The sequence below is a fragment of the Sapajus apella genome, unplaced genomic scaffold, assembly GCF_009761245.1.
Source record: "Sapajus apella isolate SASKATOON/1434 unplaced genomic scaffold, GSC_monkey_1.0 scaffold1241, whole genome shotgun sequence".
NCBI classification, from domain to species: domain Eukaryota; kingdom Metazoa; phylum Chordata; class Mammalia; order Primates; family Cebidae; genus Sapajus; species Sapajus apella.
Genome location: NW_022438167.1, coordinates 459 through 15,486, shown reverse-complemented (window position 1 = coordinate 15,486; position 15,028 = coordinate 459). Strand labels below are relative to the sequence as shown.

General features: G+C 39.4%; 1 protein-coding gene across 1 annotated transcript; it reads left to right on the top strand.

Annotated features, from left to right (window-relative positions):
- Positions 1-603: 603 nt before the first annotated feature.
- LOC116546704 (sulfotransferase 1C2A-like) lies at positions 604-8,677 on the top strand. The gene is made up of 3 exons (XM_032272895.1): positions 604-786; positions 6,750-6,936; positions 8,359-8,677. The coding sequence occupies exons 1-3, from the start codon at positions 604-606 to the stop codon at positions 8,469-8,471; spliced, it is 483 nt and encodes a 160-aa protein (XP_032128786.1). The 3' UTR covers positions 8,472-8,677.
- Positions 8,678-15,028: the final 6,351 nt, after the last annotated feature.

Genomic DNA, 15,028 nt, shown 5'->3' with positions numbered 1-15,028 from the left:
ATGATAGACTGGACAGGGAAAATGTGGCACATATACACCATGGAAATTATGCAGCCATCAAAAACGATGACTTTGTGATGGATGAACCTGGAAACCATCATTCTCAGCAAACTGACACAAGAGCAGAAGATCAAACACCGCATGTTCTCACTCATAGGTGGGTGTTGAACAATGAGAACACATGGACACAGGGAGGGGAGCACTACACACTGGGGTCTGTTGGGGGGAAATGGGGGAGGGATGGGGGGTGTGGAGGCGGGGAGAGATAGCATGGGGAGAAATGCCAAATATAGGTGAAGGGGAGGAAGGCAGCAAATCACACTGCCATGTGTGTACCTATGTAACAATCTTGCATGTTCTTCACATGTATCCCAAAACCTAAAATGCAATTAAAAAAAAAAAAAAAAAACAGGCTCAGGGAGGTTAGTAACTTGCCCAGGGTCATGCAGCCTTTAAGGGTTAAAGCTAACATTGAAACCCAACAGATTCTGAAAACTAAGAGAGTAATCTTGCCAGCTTCTAAAAGGAAAAAAAGTTGTGCTGAAACATAGACAGGAGGTATGATAAGTAAGTTCTCCTGGTCACGTCTTCCATTTGTATCTTATGGAAACAGCTTATTTTTTTCCTCTGGGTTTTTCTACTCTCAGCTTCTCATGGCCCAAATATGTGTGTGTCTTCCTTTCAGTGGTATGGGGGTCCTGGTTTGACCATGTGAAAGGCTGGTGGAAGAAGAAAGACAGTCACCCCGTCCTGTACATTTTCTATGAAGATATAATGAAAGTAAGAATTGTATTTGAATTTTAATTCCACAATATTTTTTCTCAGAGTTACAGCTCCATGACAGAAGAGAAGGAAAGTCATGCTTGAAAGCTTATCTATCCAAAATATTTTGCATGTCAACTTCAACTTTAACCACCTTGCCATGTAGCATACAAAACTCCACAAAAAGTACCTTACTTACCGTTCTCTGCAGGAGGCAGCCTGCTTCTTCCTGAAGTCCCCCTTCACTCTGGGGTCGATTCCTACACTTTATCCAAAAGCATGGAAGATGTGTTCTGTTTGAGCCAGCTTTCTTCCTCTCTAGGTCTCTAGAGTCCTCCTTCCAAAATCTCTACCTCCTGCCATAACTTGCTCTGACTTCTGAGGAAAAGAAAAGAATTAATAACTCTAACATGAAAGAACTAGTAAGAAAGAATATAGCTGATTTGATTTGTCTGCTTTCTTAAAATATTAAAGTTTTGACATTTTTGTAGGCAAAGAATTTATGGCTGAGACAACCCAGAAGCAAATGCAACAAAAACAAAGATATCTGCAAGAGTTTTTCAAATGTTATCTTCTAGAAGTTTTATGGTTTCGGGTCTTAGATTTAAGTCTTTAATCCATCTGGAGTTAATTTTTGTATAAGGTTAGAGATGAGAATCCTGTTTCATTCTTCTACATGTGGCTTGACAATTATTACAGCACAATTTGTTGAATTGGATGTCCTTTCCCCACTTTATGTTTTTGTTTGCCTTGCCAAAGATCAGTTGGCTGTAAGTATTTGACTTTATTTCTGGGTTCTCTATTCTGTTCCATGCTGTTTTGGTAAATGTAGCTTTGTAATATAATTTGAAGTTGGGTAATGTGATGCCTCCAGATTTGTTCTTTTTGCTTAGTCTTGCTTTGGCTATGCAGGCATATATATATATACATATATACATATATATATATATATATATATGAATTTTACAATTACTTTTTCTAGTTCTGTAAAAAATAATAACAGCTGGATGCAGAGGCTCACACCTGTAATTCCAACACTTTTGGAGGCCGAGGTGGGTGGATCACCTCAGGTCAGGAGTTTGAGACCAGCCTGGCCAACATGGTGAAACCCCGTCTCTAATAAAAATACAAAATTAGCTGGGCATGGTGGCACATGCCTGTGATCCCAGCCACTAGGGAGGCTGAGGCAGGAGAATCACTTGAACCTGGGAGGTGGAGGTTGCAGTGAGCCAAGATCACACCATTGCACTCCACCCTGGACTTGTTAGAGTAAGACTCTATCTCAAAAAAAAAAAAAAAGAAGAAGATGGTATTTTGACGGGCATTGCATTGAATATATAGATTGCTTTTGGCAGTATGGTCATTTTCACAAAATGGATTCTACCCATCCATGAGCATGAGATGTGCTTCCATTTGTTTGTGTCATCTATGATTTCTTTCAGCAGTGTTTTGTAGTTTTTCTTGTAGAGATATGTCACTTCTTTGATTAGGTATATTCCTAAGTGTTTTACTTTTTTGCAGCTATCATAAAGGGGATTGAGTTCTTGATTTGATTCTCAGCTTGGTCACTGTTAGTGTATAGCAGTGCTACTAATTTGCATACATTGATATTGTATCCTGAAACTTTACTGAATTCATTTATCAGATCTGGGAGCTTTTTGGATGAGTTTTTAGGGTTTTCTAAGTATACAATTATGTTGCTGGAAAAGAGTTTGACCTCCTCTTTACCAATTTCAATGTCCTTTATTTCTTTCTCTCATCTGGCTAGGACTTCCAGTACTATGTTGAATAGAAGTGGTGAAAGTGGGCATCCTTGTCTTGTTCCAGTTCTTGGGGAAATCCACTTGAACCTGGAAGGGGGAAATCCCCAAGAACTGGAACAAGACAAGATGCCCACTTTCACCACTTCTAGTATAATGTTTCCCCCATTCAGTATAATGTTGGCTGTATGGGGGAAACATTATGCTAGAACTGGGGAAAACTTCTAGTGTAATGTTGGCTGCATGGGGGAAACATAATAGAAGTGGGGAAAACTATACTTCTAGTATGTTTCCCCCATTCAGTATAATGTTGGCTTAGGCTTGTCATAGATGGCTTTTATTTCCTTAATGTATGTCCCTTCTTTGTTGATTTTTTTGAGGGTTTTGATCATAAACGGATCCTGGATTTTGTCTAAGGTTTTTTTCTGCATCTATTGAGATGCTCATTTGATATTTGTTTCTACTTCTGTTTATATGGTGTATTACATTTATTGATTTGCATGTGTTAAACCAACTCTGCATTCCTGATATTAAACCCACTTGATCATGGTGTAATATCTTTTAAATATGCTGTTGGATTCAGTTAGCTAGTATTTTATTAAGGATTTTGGCATCTATGTTCACCAGGGATATTGGTATATAGTTTTTTTGTTACATCCTTTCCTGATTTTGGTATTAGGGTAATACTGGCTTCATAGAATGATTTAGGGAGGACTCCCTCTTTCTCTATCTTTTTGAAGAGTTTCAATAGGATTGCTACCAATTCTTTAAATGTCTGATAGATTCACATGTAAATCCAGCTGGTCTTGGACTTTTTTTGTTGGCAATTTGTTTTGCTCAGAGTTTCTATTTCTTCCTGGCTTAATGCAGGAGAGTTGTATGTTTCTAGGAATTTATCCATCTCTTCTTTTCTAGTTTGTGCACTTAAATGTGTTCATAGTAGTCTTAAATGATCTTTTGTATTTCTGTGATATTGGTTGTAATATCTCCCATTCTGTTTCTAATTGAGCTTATTTGGATCTTCTCTCTTCTTGGTTAATCTCACTAGTGGTCTAACAGTTTTGTTTATCTTTTCAAAGTACTAACTTTTTGTTTCATTTATCTTTTTTGTTTTAATTTCACTTAGTTCTGCTCTAATCTTGGTTATTTCTTTTCTTCTCCTGAGTTCGGATTTGGTTTGTTCTTGTCTCTCTACTTCCTTGAGGTGTGAGTTTAGATGGTCTATTTGTACTCTTTCAGACTTTTTGATGTAGGAATTTAATGTTATGAACTTTCCTCTTAGCACCGCTTTTCCTGTATCCCATAGGTTTTCATTGGTTGTGTCATTACTATCATTTAGTTCAAATAATTTTTTTTAATTTTCATCTTGATTTCATTGTTGACCCAAGGATCATTCAGAAACAAACTATTTAATTTCCATGTATTTGTATAGTTTTGAGGATTCCTTTTGGAGTTAATTTCCAGTTTTATTCCACTATGATCTGAGAGAGTACTTGATATGATTTCGATTTTCTTAAATTTATTGAGGCTTGTTTTGTGGCCGATTATATGGTTTCTCTTGAAGAATGTTCCATGTGTTGATGAAAAGAGTTTATATTCTTCAGTTGTTGGGTAGAATGTGCTGCAGATATCTGTTAAGTCTATTTGTTCTAGGGTATAGTTTAAGTCCATTGTCTCTTTGTTGATTTTCTGTCTTGACGACCTGTCTAGTGCTATCAGGGGAGTATTAAAGTCTCCCACTACCATTGTATTGTCATCGATCTCATTTCTTAGGTCTAGTAGTGATTGTCTTATAAATTTGGGAGCTCCGTTGTTAGGGGCATATATAATTAGGTTTGTTGTATTTTTCTATTTGACTAGTCCTTTTATTATTATATACTGTTCCTTTGTCTTTTTTTAATGGTTGTTGCTTTAAAGTCTGCTTTGTCCAACATAAGAACAGATATTCCTGATCACTTTTGGTTTCCATTTGCATGGAATATCTTTTCCCACTCCCTTACCTTAAGTTTCTGTGAGTTCTTATGTGTTAGATGAGTCTCTTAAAGAGAGAAGATATTTGCTTGGTGGATTTTTATCCATTTCGCCACTCTGTATCTTTTAAGTGGAGCTTGTAGGCCATTTACATTCAGTGTTAGTATTGAGATGTAAGGTACTGCTCTCTTCATCATGCTAGTTTTTGCCTGAATACTTTGTGCTTTTCTCACTGTGTTATTTTTTATAGGTCCTGTGAGATTTATACCTTAAGGAGGTTCTATTTTGGTGTATTTCAAGGTTCTGTTTCAAGATTTAGAACTCCTTTTTGCATGTCTTGCAGTGTTGGCTTGGTAGTGATGAATTCCCTGAGCATTTGTTTGTCTGAAAAAGACATTATCTCTCCTTCACTTTGTAGCTTAGTTTTTCTAGATACAAAATTCTTGGCTGATAATTTTTTTTAAGTAGTCTAAAGGTAGGATTCCAATCCCTTCTGGCTTGTAAGGTTTCTGCTGACAAATCTGCATTTATCTAATAGGTTTTCCTATATAGATTATCTGATGCTATTGATTCATAGCTCTTAAGATTCTTTCCTTTGTCTTGACTTTAGATAATCTGATGACTATATACCTGAGTGATAATCTTTTTATGATGAATATCCTGGGTGTTCTTTGACCTTCCTGTATTTAGATGTCTAGATCTCTAGCAAGACCAAGGAAATTTTTCTCAATTATTTCCTTAAATAACTCTCACAAACTTTTAGATTTCTCTTCTTCCTCACGAACACCAATTATTCTTATGTTTGGTTATTTAACATAATCCAAGTTTTCTTGGAGGATTTGTTCATCTTTTGGTTCCTTTTTCTTTGTCTTTGTTGGATTGGGTTAATTCAAAAGCCTTGTCTTCAAGTTCTGAATTTCTTTTTCTATTGTTGAACTTTTCCAGTGTATTTTGCATTTCTTTAAGTGTCTCTTTCATTTCCAGAAGTTGTGATTGTCTTTTCTCTATGATATCTATTTCTCTGGAGACGTTTTCATTCATATCCTGTACTTTTTTAAAATTTCCTTAAATTTACGTTTTTCACCTTTCTCTGGTATCTCCTTCAGTAGCTTAATAAACCTTTTGAATTCTTTTTCTGGCAATTCATAGATTTCTTCTTGGTTTGGATCCATTGTAGGAGAGCTAGTGTGATCTTTTGAGGGTGTTACAGAAACTTGTTTTGTCATATTACCAGAATTACTTTTCTGATTCCTTCTCATTTGGGTAGGCTGTTTCAGTGGAAAGATCTGGAACCCAAGGACTGCTGTTCAGATTATTTTGTCCCACAGGGTGACCCCTTGGTGTGGTGCTCTCCTCCCTTTCCTTTAGGAATAGGGCTTTCTACAAGCCAGACTGCAGTGATTGTTATTGCCCTTCTGGGTCTAGACACCCAGCAGAGCTACCAGGCTATGGGCTGGTACTGGGGAGTATCTGCAGAGAGTCCTGTGATGTGATCCATCTTCAGGTGTCCCAGCCAAGGATAACAGCACTTATTCTGGCGGAGGTGGCAGGGGAGTAAAGTGGACTCTGTGGGAGTACTTGTTTGTAGTTTTGTTTAGTGCGCTGGTTTTCTTGAATGCTGGTTATGCTACCAATGAAACTGTCGGACAGATTCAAGACATCTGGTTAGTCAGGCAGGCAGTGGAATTAGCTGTTGTTTTTTCTCCTTCTTTGGAGCAGGGTTGTTCTGTTGTGAGTTGCTCTAATGACTTGAGTTGCTTGCCCTCCAGCCAGGAGGTGGCCCTTTCAAGAGAGCACTAGCTGCAGTAGTAAAAAAGGAATATAATCTTGCCCTACACTTGCCAGAATGAGTACTTGGGTTTCTCAAGTGATAGAGCTCCCAAGAGTTTACGTCTTTTGTCCTCGGAGTTTTTCATCTGTCTCGTGGTGTTTTTCCCAAATAGCTTCTTATCTGCTAACAATGAAAGTGAGTAAAATACTAAGCTCCCCAGATGACACTCTTCTCAGCGTGTCCCCTTAACATCAGCTACAGCACAGGAACAAACATGCTTATTTTCACATAACTGACCTTTAAGATTGCCATATTTGTTGAACTGACATTTACAAATCTGCATGTTAATAAGCAAAGCATTTCAAAATTACTTTTAAACATAATCTGACATTGTTTAAAATATTTTAACCATTATTTCCACAGTTCTTTAAGGTTTGACTGTTGTAATATTTTTTCCTTTGTTAGAAAGCTCTCTTTTCTTTTACTCTCTCCAACAGGATCCAAAATGTGAAATTAGAAAGATAATGGAATTCCTGGGGAAGAACCTAAAAGAAGATGTTTTGGACAAAATTGTCTATAATACATCATTTGATATAATGAAAAAGAACCCTATGACCAACTACTTAAATGAAATTACAATGAATCATAATCTCTCTCCATTCTTAAGAAAAGGTGACGTATGCTTGCTTTGTCTTTCCTCTGACAAGAGAAAAAAAACAATGTCAATTTATCAATGTTTTCTCACCTTCAAGCTAGCCGAAACCACTGTTTATAGTGTTTCCTGAAGTGAGTTTTTAAAACTTTATTCTGAGAGCATGTGCTTCACCATCAGAGAAGTGCAGGACACTACACACCATGCCCTGCATCCTTTGAAGCATATTATAGTTTCTGCAAGGAAACTTGTTTAACTCTGCATAACTCAGAGCTTGAAAAATGTATGTGACCAAAAACACTTGCTCCAGTAAAGCCTATGAATCTCCACGAAGCAAGTGTTCCTCCCAATACATTCTGGGAGACAGTGGCAAAGGTCACTGGCCTTAGGAGCCAGAGGGTGGCACCTTGGCTGTCACTCAGTCTGTGTCATCTCACAGAAAATGGCCAAGGTAACACCAAGAGTCAACATTATCAGAGCCCAGCCAGACCAGGACTCAGCCTCCAGCCCAGTATGCATCCTCCAGTATCCAATGGCTAGCTCCTTAAACAAAGACAAATTTTGTTTCATTGTCTTTATTTTAGTAACTTTTTAAAAAATTATCTAGTACCTCTTTAAAAAAATCTAAGGCTTACTGAAGAAGTATCCTCTCTAATTTAATTAATTAGCCTAGTTTTCTTTCAAACCAACTGGGAAGAGATATGATGATATTACTCCTAGATAATTAAGCAAATTTATACGGCACACATGAAAATTATGTTATACAGCTCAAAGTGCCTAAATAGATACCAATACTATGGAGCAAACAGAAAAGAAATAGCTTGCTATCGGCTGTCTGACCATTTATGGCTATTGAGGCTAAAAAAAAATTCAAATACTCTATTGCATAAGTATAAAACAAAGTTAACCAAGCTTACCCTTCCTTCATATTCTATTACTTTAATTATATGTTTACAGCAATAAGAATTTAGATTGGAAAGGAGAATTCTCAGTTGTGTTCAACTGGGAATTTTGTCTGAAACAGAGGCGCAAACAGAAGGAAAAAGAACATGACACTCTGAGAATGCAGTCATTCAGTGACTTCTGAAGAGAGGGTAACAAATTAGATCTCACTAACCTGAATAGAATGTTAGATACACTAAGGTTTGGGAAAGTGCTGGTACAGCAGAGAAGTGCAGAGAAGTAGGGAACCTGTGATCTAGAGGTCAGGCTTTCCCCAGCAAGTTCTGTGTTTCAGTATAAAACTTGCTATTTATAAATACCTCACCTGTGAAATGAAGTAATCATAACTGTGGCTTCTTTTCTCACTTCGATGTCAGCAGGACAATGTGTTAATATCTATATAAGCAACCCAAATATTGAGAGGAATGAGATTATCTAAATCCAAAATAGCCAAAGTTTATGAAAATATCATTGAATGTGCTCTGTATTACTCTTTGCAGGAATCATTGGAGATTGGAAAACGCAGTTCACTGAAGCTCAGAACAAGCAATTTAATGAATACTATGAGAAAAATATGGCTGACACTTCATTGTCATTTTGCATGGAACCCTAAAAAACACAGCAAGAGAATAAAACCTATTCTCTCACCAGCCTCTGTGAAGTGAAAGGGAAATCTGTTTCCAAATACCACTAATGGTTTGTCTGACTCAGTGTAAGGGCTTTTAAACACCTTGAATTTCTGATCTGCTTTTTGGATTACCCACAATCTAACTTGTTATATAATTATTTTCCTTAGCATTTTTCTCCCTTCTCCACAGATTTTCAGGGTTTATGTGAACAGCAATATCTCAACATGCAATATATAAAACATATTTAATCATTTCTGTTCCATTTATATATCCTCCTTCTGTATGTTATTATAATTTTATTTGAATTACAACATCAATTTCATTTATTGTAAAAGTTCTATGCAATATAAACTTACTTAGCAAAAATGCCAACCCCATTCATTTGAAAACAGACATATTTTGAGCACCTTATTCATGCTAGGCAATGGACACCACCAAAAGATGATAAGAATAAGATCCCTACAGCTAAGAAAGGTACAGCCTAATAAGAGATCACAGCAAGAGCACAGCCCAGGTATTACCAGGTAAGCACTACACTAGACTGTTGGTGCAGAGGGATCAAAGAGGAGAATAAACAAAGTTGTATGGCATGGAGCCCCAGGAAAACGGCGGAAATGAAGGTATGAGGCCTTGGATGTTTCTCATCAGCCCATGCTCTGGCCTCAAAGCATGCATCCCATATTTTGCACAGTCAACATTCATATCTCCTCATCCCCAAGAGTTCAAGTTTGCCCTACTTAATAGTTTACTCTTATAAACCTTAAGGACACCCATTTCAGAGGTCTCCTGAGACCCAGAAATCCTTCAAGGCCAAATGGAGTAAGTCTCCAGTGACAAAGCTCAAAGGCAGTAAGAAGCAGAGTATATTTAGGAAGAAGGGAATATAGCTCTATCATCTCCCTCACCCTCTGTGTCAGAGGCGTGCAAACCAGGGCAACTCTATCTCGAATAGGGACTGGGTAAAATGAGGCTGAGAACTGCTGAGGCATTCTAAGTCACAAGATGATATAGGACTTGGTCAGCACAAGATATAGGTCATAAAGACCTTCCTGATAAAACAGGTTGTAGTAAAGAAGCCGGCTGAAACCCACCAAAACCAAGATGGCCACGAGAATGACCTCTGGTCATCCTCACTGCTACACTTTCATCAGTGCCATGACAGTTTACAAATGCCATGGCAACATCAGGAAGTTACCCTATATGGTCTAAAAAGCAGAGGCATGAATAATCCACCCCTTGTTTAGCATATAATCAAGAAATAACCATAAAAATGGGCAATCAGCAGCCCTTGGGGCTGCTCTGTCTATGGAGTAGGCATTCTTTATTCCTTTACTTTCTTAATAAATTTACTTTCACTTTCCCGGAATTCTTTCCTGCATGAAATCTAAGAACCCTCTCTGGAGGTCTGGATCAAGACCCCTTTCCTACAACACCTGCACCTACTCGATGGTCAGAATGCCAGAGACACTTTCCATAACAGATGCTAGTTAATTCTGAATGAATAAAACTGAGACATTGATCACTAATACTCTTAAAATTGGAGTTCTAAGACTCATCAACAAAAAGTCAAACTCTGTGAAATGTTTTGAAGAGATTTATTCCGAACCAAATACCAGTGGCCATGGCCCATGACGCAGCCCCTAGGAATTCCTGAGAACGTGTGCTTGAGGTGGCTGGGGTGTAGCTTGTTTTTGTACAATTCATGGAGACATAAGACATCAATCAAATACATTTAAGAAATACAGAGGAGGATCCAAGATGGCCGTTTAGGAACAGCTCAGGATTGCAGCTCCCAGTAAAAGCACAGAGGGTGAGTGGATGCTGCATTTTTATTGCCCACAGACTAGGAAATTCCCAGGCAGAGGAGCTCCATGGTCGCCAGTGCGGCTGTATCGGCTAGCGCGGCTGTGCCAGCCGGCGCCGCTGCTTTGCCGTGTGCGGCTGCTTAGTCGGCGCCCCAGAGCAGCGGTTCTCTGGTTCTCTGTACAAAATACACCAGTCTGGTTGCCCTTTTGGCTGGCGATTGGAGCCACGGAAAGTCACCCATTCATCTGTTTAAAAAGGGGACTGAGCAGAGAACCAGTACAGTAGATTCCAGGGGAAAAAAAAAAAAAAGCGCCACAAACCCCAGTGCCGCTGTTTAAGCCAGCGCAGTGAGTGGCTGCAGGGGAAAACAAACAGACCCCGGCCCCTCTTCAACAGGTGACTGGAACACCAACTTAAAAAAGGAGCCGAGGCAGGGAGCCAAGCAATCAGGCTTGGGTGGTCCCACCCCCACAAAGAACAGCAACTAGAAACTCTGGATTGAGGCTTTCACAGCAAGCGCAGCTGAACCCGGGATGGTCTAGCTCTGTGGGGGAGGGGCGTCCGCCATTACCGAGGCAGCCCGCCAAGACAGAGGTAGTCAGCCAATGCTGAGGCAGCCCGCCGTTGCCAAGGCAACCTGCCATTGCTGAGGCAACCCGCCATTGCCAAGGCAACCCGCCACAGCAGAGAGACTCCGCCTCAACAGAGGCGGGCCACCATCGCCAAAGCAGTTCTAACTATACCCATATAAACAGGACTGCAGGGAAGTTCACTCAGCAGTGGGGCAGAGCCCACAGCAGCTCAGCAAAGCCTCTATAGGCCGACAGTGACTAGGCTGCCTCCTTGCTGGGCAGGGCAGTCCTGAAGGAAAAAAAAAAAGAAGGCAGCAGCATAACAGAAACTCATAAATAAAGCCCTAAATCCCTGGGACAGAGCACCTGGGAACAAAAAGCAGTTTATGAGTTCTGCTGCAGCAGACCTAAACGTACCTGCCCAGCAGCTCTGAATGAACAACAACAGAGCTCACAGCTCACCATTTGAGCTCCTATAAAGAAGAGACCGTCTCCTCAAGCAGCTCCCTGACCCCTATGTATCCAAAGGGACACTTCATAAAAGAGAGATCAGATTGACACTAGGCGGGTATCCTTCTGGGACAAAGATAGCAGAAGAAGAAAACTGGTAACAACCCTTACTGTTCAGCAGCTGCTGCAGGTGAACCTGAGGCAAGCAGGGCCTGGAGTGAACCTCAGCAGACCTACAGCAGAGGGGCCAGGCTGTCAGAAGGAAAACCAAGAAACAGAAATAACATCATCATCAACAAACAGAACGTCAATCTGAAAGATTTGAGACCCAATCTGAAAGCCAGCAAATACAAAGTTGACAGGTGGATAAATCCTTAAAGATGGGAAGAAACCGGCGTAAAGGATGAAAACACCCGAAACCAGAACACCTCTCCTCCTACAAGGGATCACAACTCCTCATCAGCAAGGGAACAAGGTTGGAGGGAGAACGAGTGTGATGAAATGACAGAATCACACTTCAGAAGCTGGGTAGTAAGAAACTTCTGTGAACTTAAAGAACATGTTCTAACCAAATGCAAAGAAACTAAGAACCTTGAAAAAAGATTTGACGAAATGCTAACAAGAATGGACATAATAGAAAGGAATATAAGTGAATTGATGGAGCTGAAAACCGCAACACGAGAACTTTGCGAAGCATGCACAAGTATCAACAGCTGAATTGACCAAGCAGAAGAAAGGATATCAGAGGTCGAAGATCAACTCAATGAAATAAAACAGGAAGGCAAGAATGGAGAAAAAAGGGAAAAAAGGAATGAACAAAGTCTACAAGAAATGTGGGGCTATGTGAAAAGACCTAATCTACGTTTGATAGGCGTACCTGAATGCGACGAAGAGAATGAATCCAAGCTGGAAAATACTCTTCAGGATATTATCCAGGAAAACTTCCCCAACCTAGCAAGGCAGGCAAACATTCAAGTCCAGGAAATACAGAGAACACCACAAAGATATTCCTCAAGAAGAGCAACCCTAAGGCACATAATCGTCAGATTCACCAGGGTTGAAATGAAGGAGAAAATACTAAGGGCAGCCAGAGAGAAAGGTCGGGTTACCCACATAGGGAAGCCCATCAGACTCACAGCAGATCTCTTAGCAGAAACTCTACAAGCCAGAAGAGAGTGGAGGCCAATATTCAAGATCCTTAAAGAAAAGAACTTTCAACCCAGAATCTCCTATCCAGCCAAACTAAGCTGCATAAGTGAAGGAAAAATAAAATCCTTTGGGAACATGCAAGTACTCAGAGATTTCGTCACCACCAGGCCAGCTTTACAAGAGCTCCTGAAAGAGGCTCTACACATATAAAGGAACAACAAGTACCAGCTCAACCAAAGAGCAAAACACCCAGCTAGAACCAAAATGGCAGTATCAAATTCACACATAACAATATTAACACTAAATGTAAATGCACTAAATGCCCCAATCAAAAGACACAGACTGGCAAATTGGATAAAAAGCCAAAATCCATTGGTGTGCGGTATCCAGGAAACCCATCTCACATGCAAGGATACACAAAGGCTCAAAATAAAGGGATGGAGGAGGATTTACCAAGCAAATGGAGAGCAAAAAAAAGCAGGAGTTGCAATTCTCATCCCTCATAAAATAGACTTTAAAGCAACAAAGATCAAAGGAGGCAAAGAAGGATATTACATATTGGTAAAATGATCAATGCAACAAGAAGAGCTAATGATCCTAAATATATACGCACCCAATACAGGAGCACCCAGATACATAAGGCAAGTTCTTAATGACTTACAAAGACACTTAGACTCCCACACAATAATAGTGGGAGACTTTAACACCCCATTGTCAATATTAGACTGATCAACCAGACAAAATTAACAAGGATATCCAGGACCTGAACTCAGGCCTAGAATAAGCAAACCTAATAGACATTTACAGAACTCTCCATCCCAAATCCACAGAATAAACATTCTTCTCACTAGCACATCACACCTACTCTAAAATTGACCACATAATTGGAAATAAATCACTACTCAGCAAATGCAAAAGAACAGAAATCATAACAAACAGTCTCTCAGACCAGAGTTAGAACTCAGAATGCAGAAACCAACTCAGAACCGCACAGCTTCATGGAAACTGAATAACTTGCTCTTGAATGTTGACTGGATAAACAATGAAATGAAGGCAGAAATAAAGATGTTCTTCGAAACCAACAAGAATGAAGACACAACATACCAGAATCTCTGGGACACATTTCAAGCAGTCTCTAGAGGACAATATATAGCAATAAGTGTCCACATGAGAAGCAAGGAGAGATCAAAAATTGACATCCTATCATCAAAATTGAAAGAGCTAGAGGAGCAAGATCAGAAAAACTCAAAGCCTAGCAGAAGACAAGAAATAGCTAAGATCAGAGCAGAACTGAAGGAGATAGAGACACAAAAAAACCTTCTAAAAATCAATAAATCCAGGAGCTGGTTTTTTGAAAAGATCAACAAAATAGACAGACCACTAGCCAGATTAATAAAAAAGAAAAGAGAGAATAACCAAATTGATGCAATAAAAAACGATAAAGGGGATATCACCACAGATTGCACAGAAATTCAAACCATCATCAGAGATTATTACAAACAACTCTATGCACATAAACTAGTAAACCTGGAAGAAATGGATAAATTCCTGGACACTTGCCTCCTCCAAGCCTAAACCAGGAAGAAGCCGAAACCCTGAACAGACCTATAACAAGGTCTGAAGTTCAGGCAGCAATTAAGAGCTTATCACCCAAAAAAAGCCCAGGTCCAGACGGGTTCACAGCCAATTTCTACCGGACATACAAAGAGGAGCTGGTACCATTCCTTCTGAAACTATTCCAAACAATACAAAAAGAGGGAACTCTTCCCAAATCATTTTATGACACCTACATCATCCTGATTCCAAAACCCGACAGAGACTCAACGAGAAAAGAAAACTTCAGGCAAATATCCATGATGAACATAGATGCAAAAATCTTCAATAAAATACTGACAAGCCGATTGCAACAGCACATCAAAAAGCTTATCCACCATGATCAAGTAGGCTTCATCCCGGGGATGCAAGGCTGGTTCAACATACACAAGTCTATCAATGTAATTCACCAAATAAACAGAAACAAAGACAAAAACCACATGATTATCTGAATTGATGAAGAGAAGGCCTTTGACAAAATTCAACAGCCCTTTATGTTAAAAACCCTCAATAAGCTAGGTATTGATGGAACGTATCTCAAAATAATAAAAGCTATTTACGACAAACCAACAGCCAATATCATACTGAATGGGCAAAAACTGGAAGCATTCCTCTTGAAATCTGGCCCTAGACAAGTATGCCCTCTCTCACCACTCCTATTCAATATAGTACTGGAAGTTCTAGCCAGAGCAATCAGGCAAGAAAAAGAAATAAAGCGTATCCAAATAGGAAAGGAGGAAGTCGAATTGTCTCTATCTGCAGATGACGTGATTGTATATCTAGAAGACCCCATCGTCTCAGCCCAAAATCTCCTGAAAATGATAAGCAACTTCAGCAAAGTCTCGGGATACAAAATCAATGTGCAAAAATCACATGCATTCCTATACACCTATAACAGACTTAAAGAGAGCCAAATCAAGAACAAACTGCCATTCATAATTGCAACAAAGAGAATAAAATACCTAGGAATA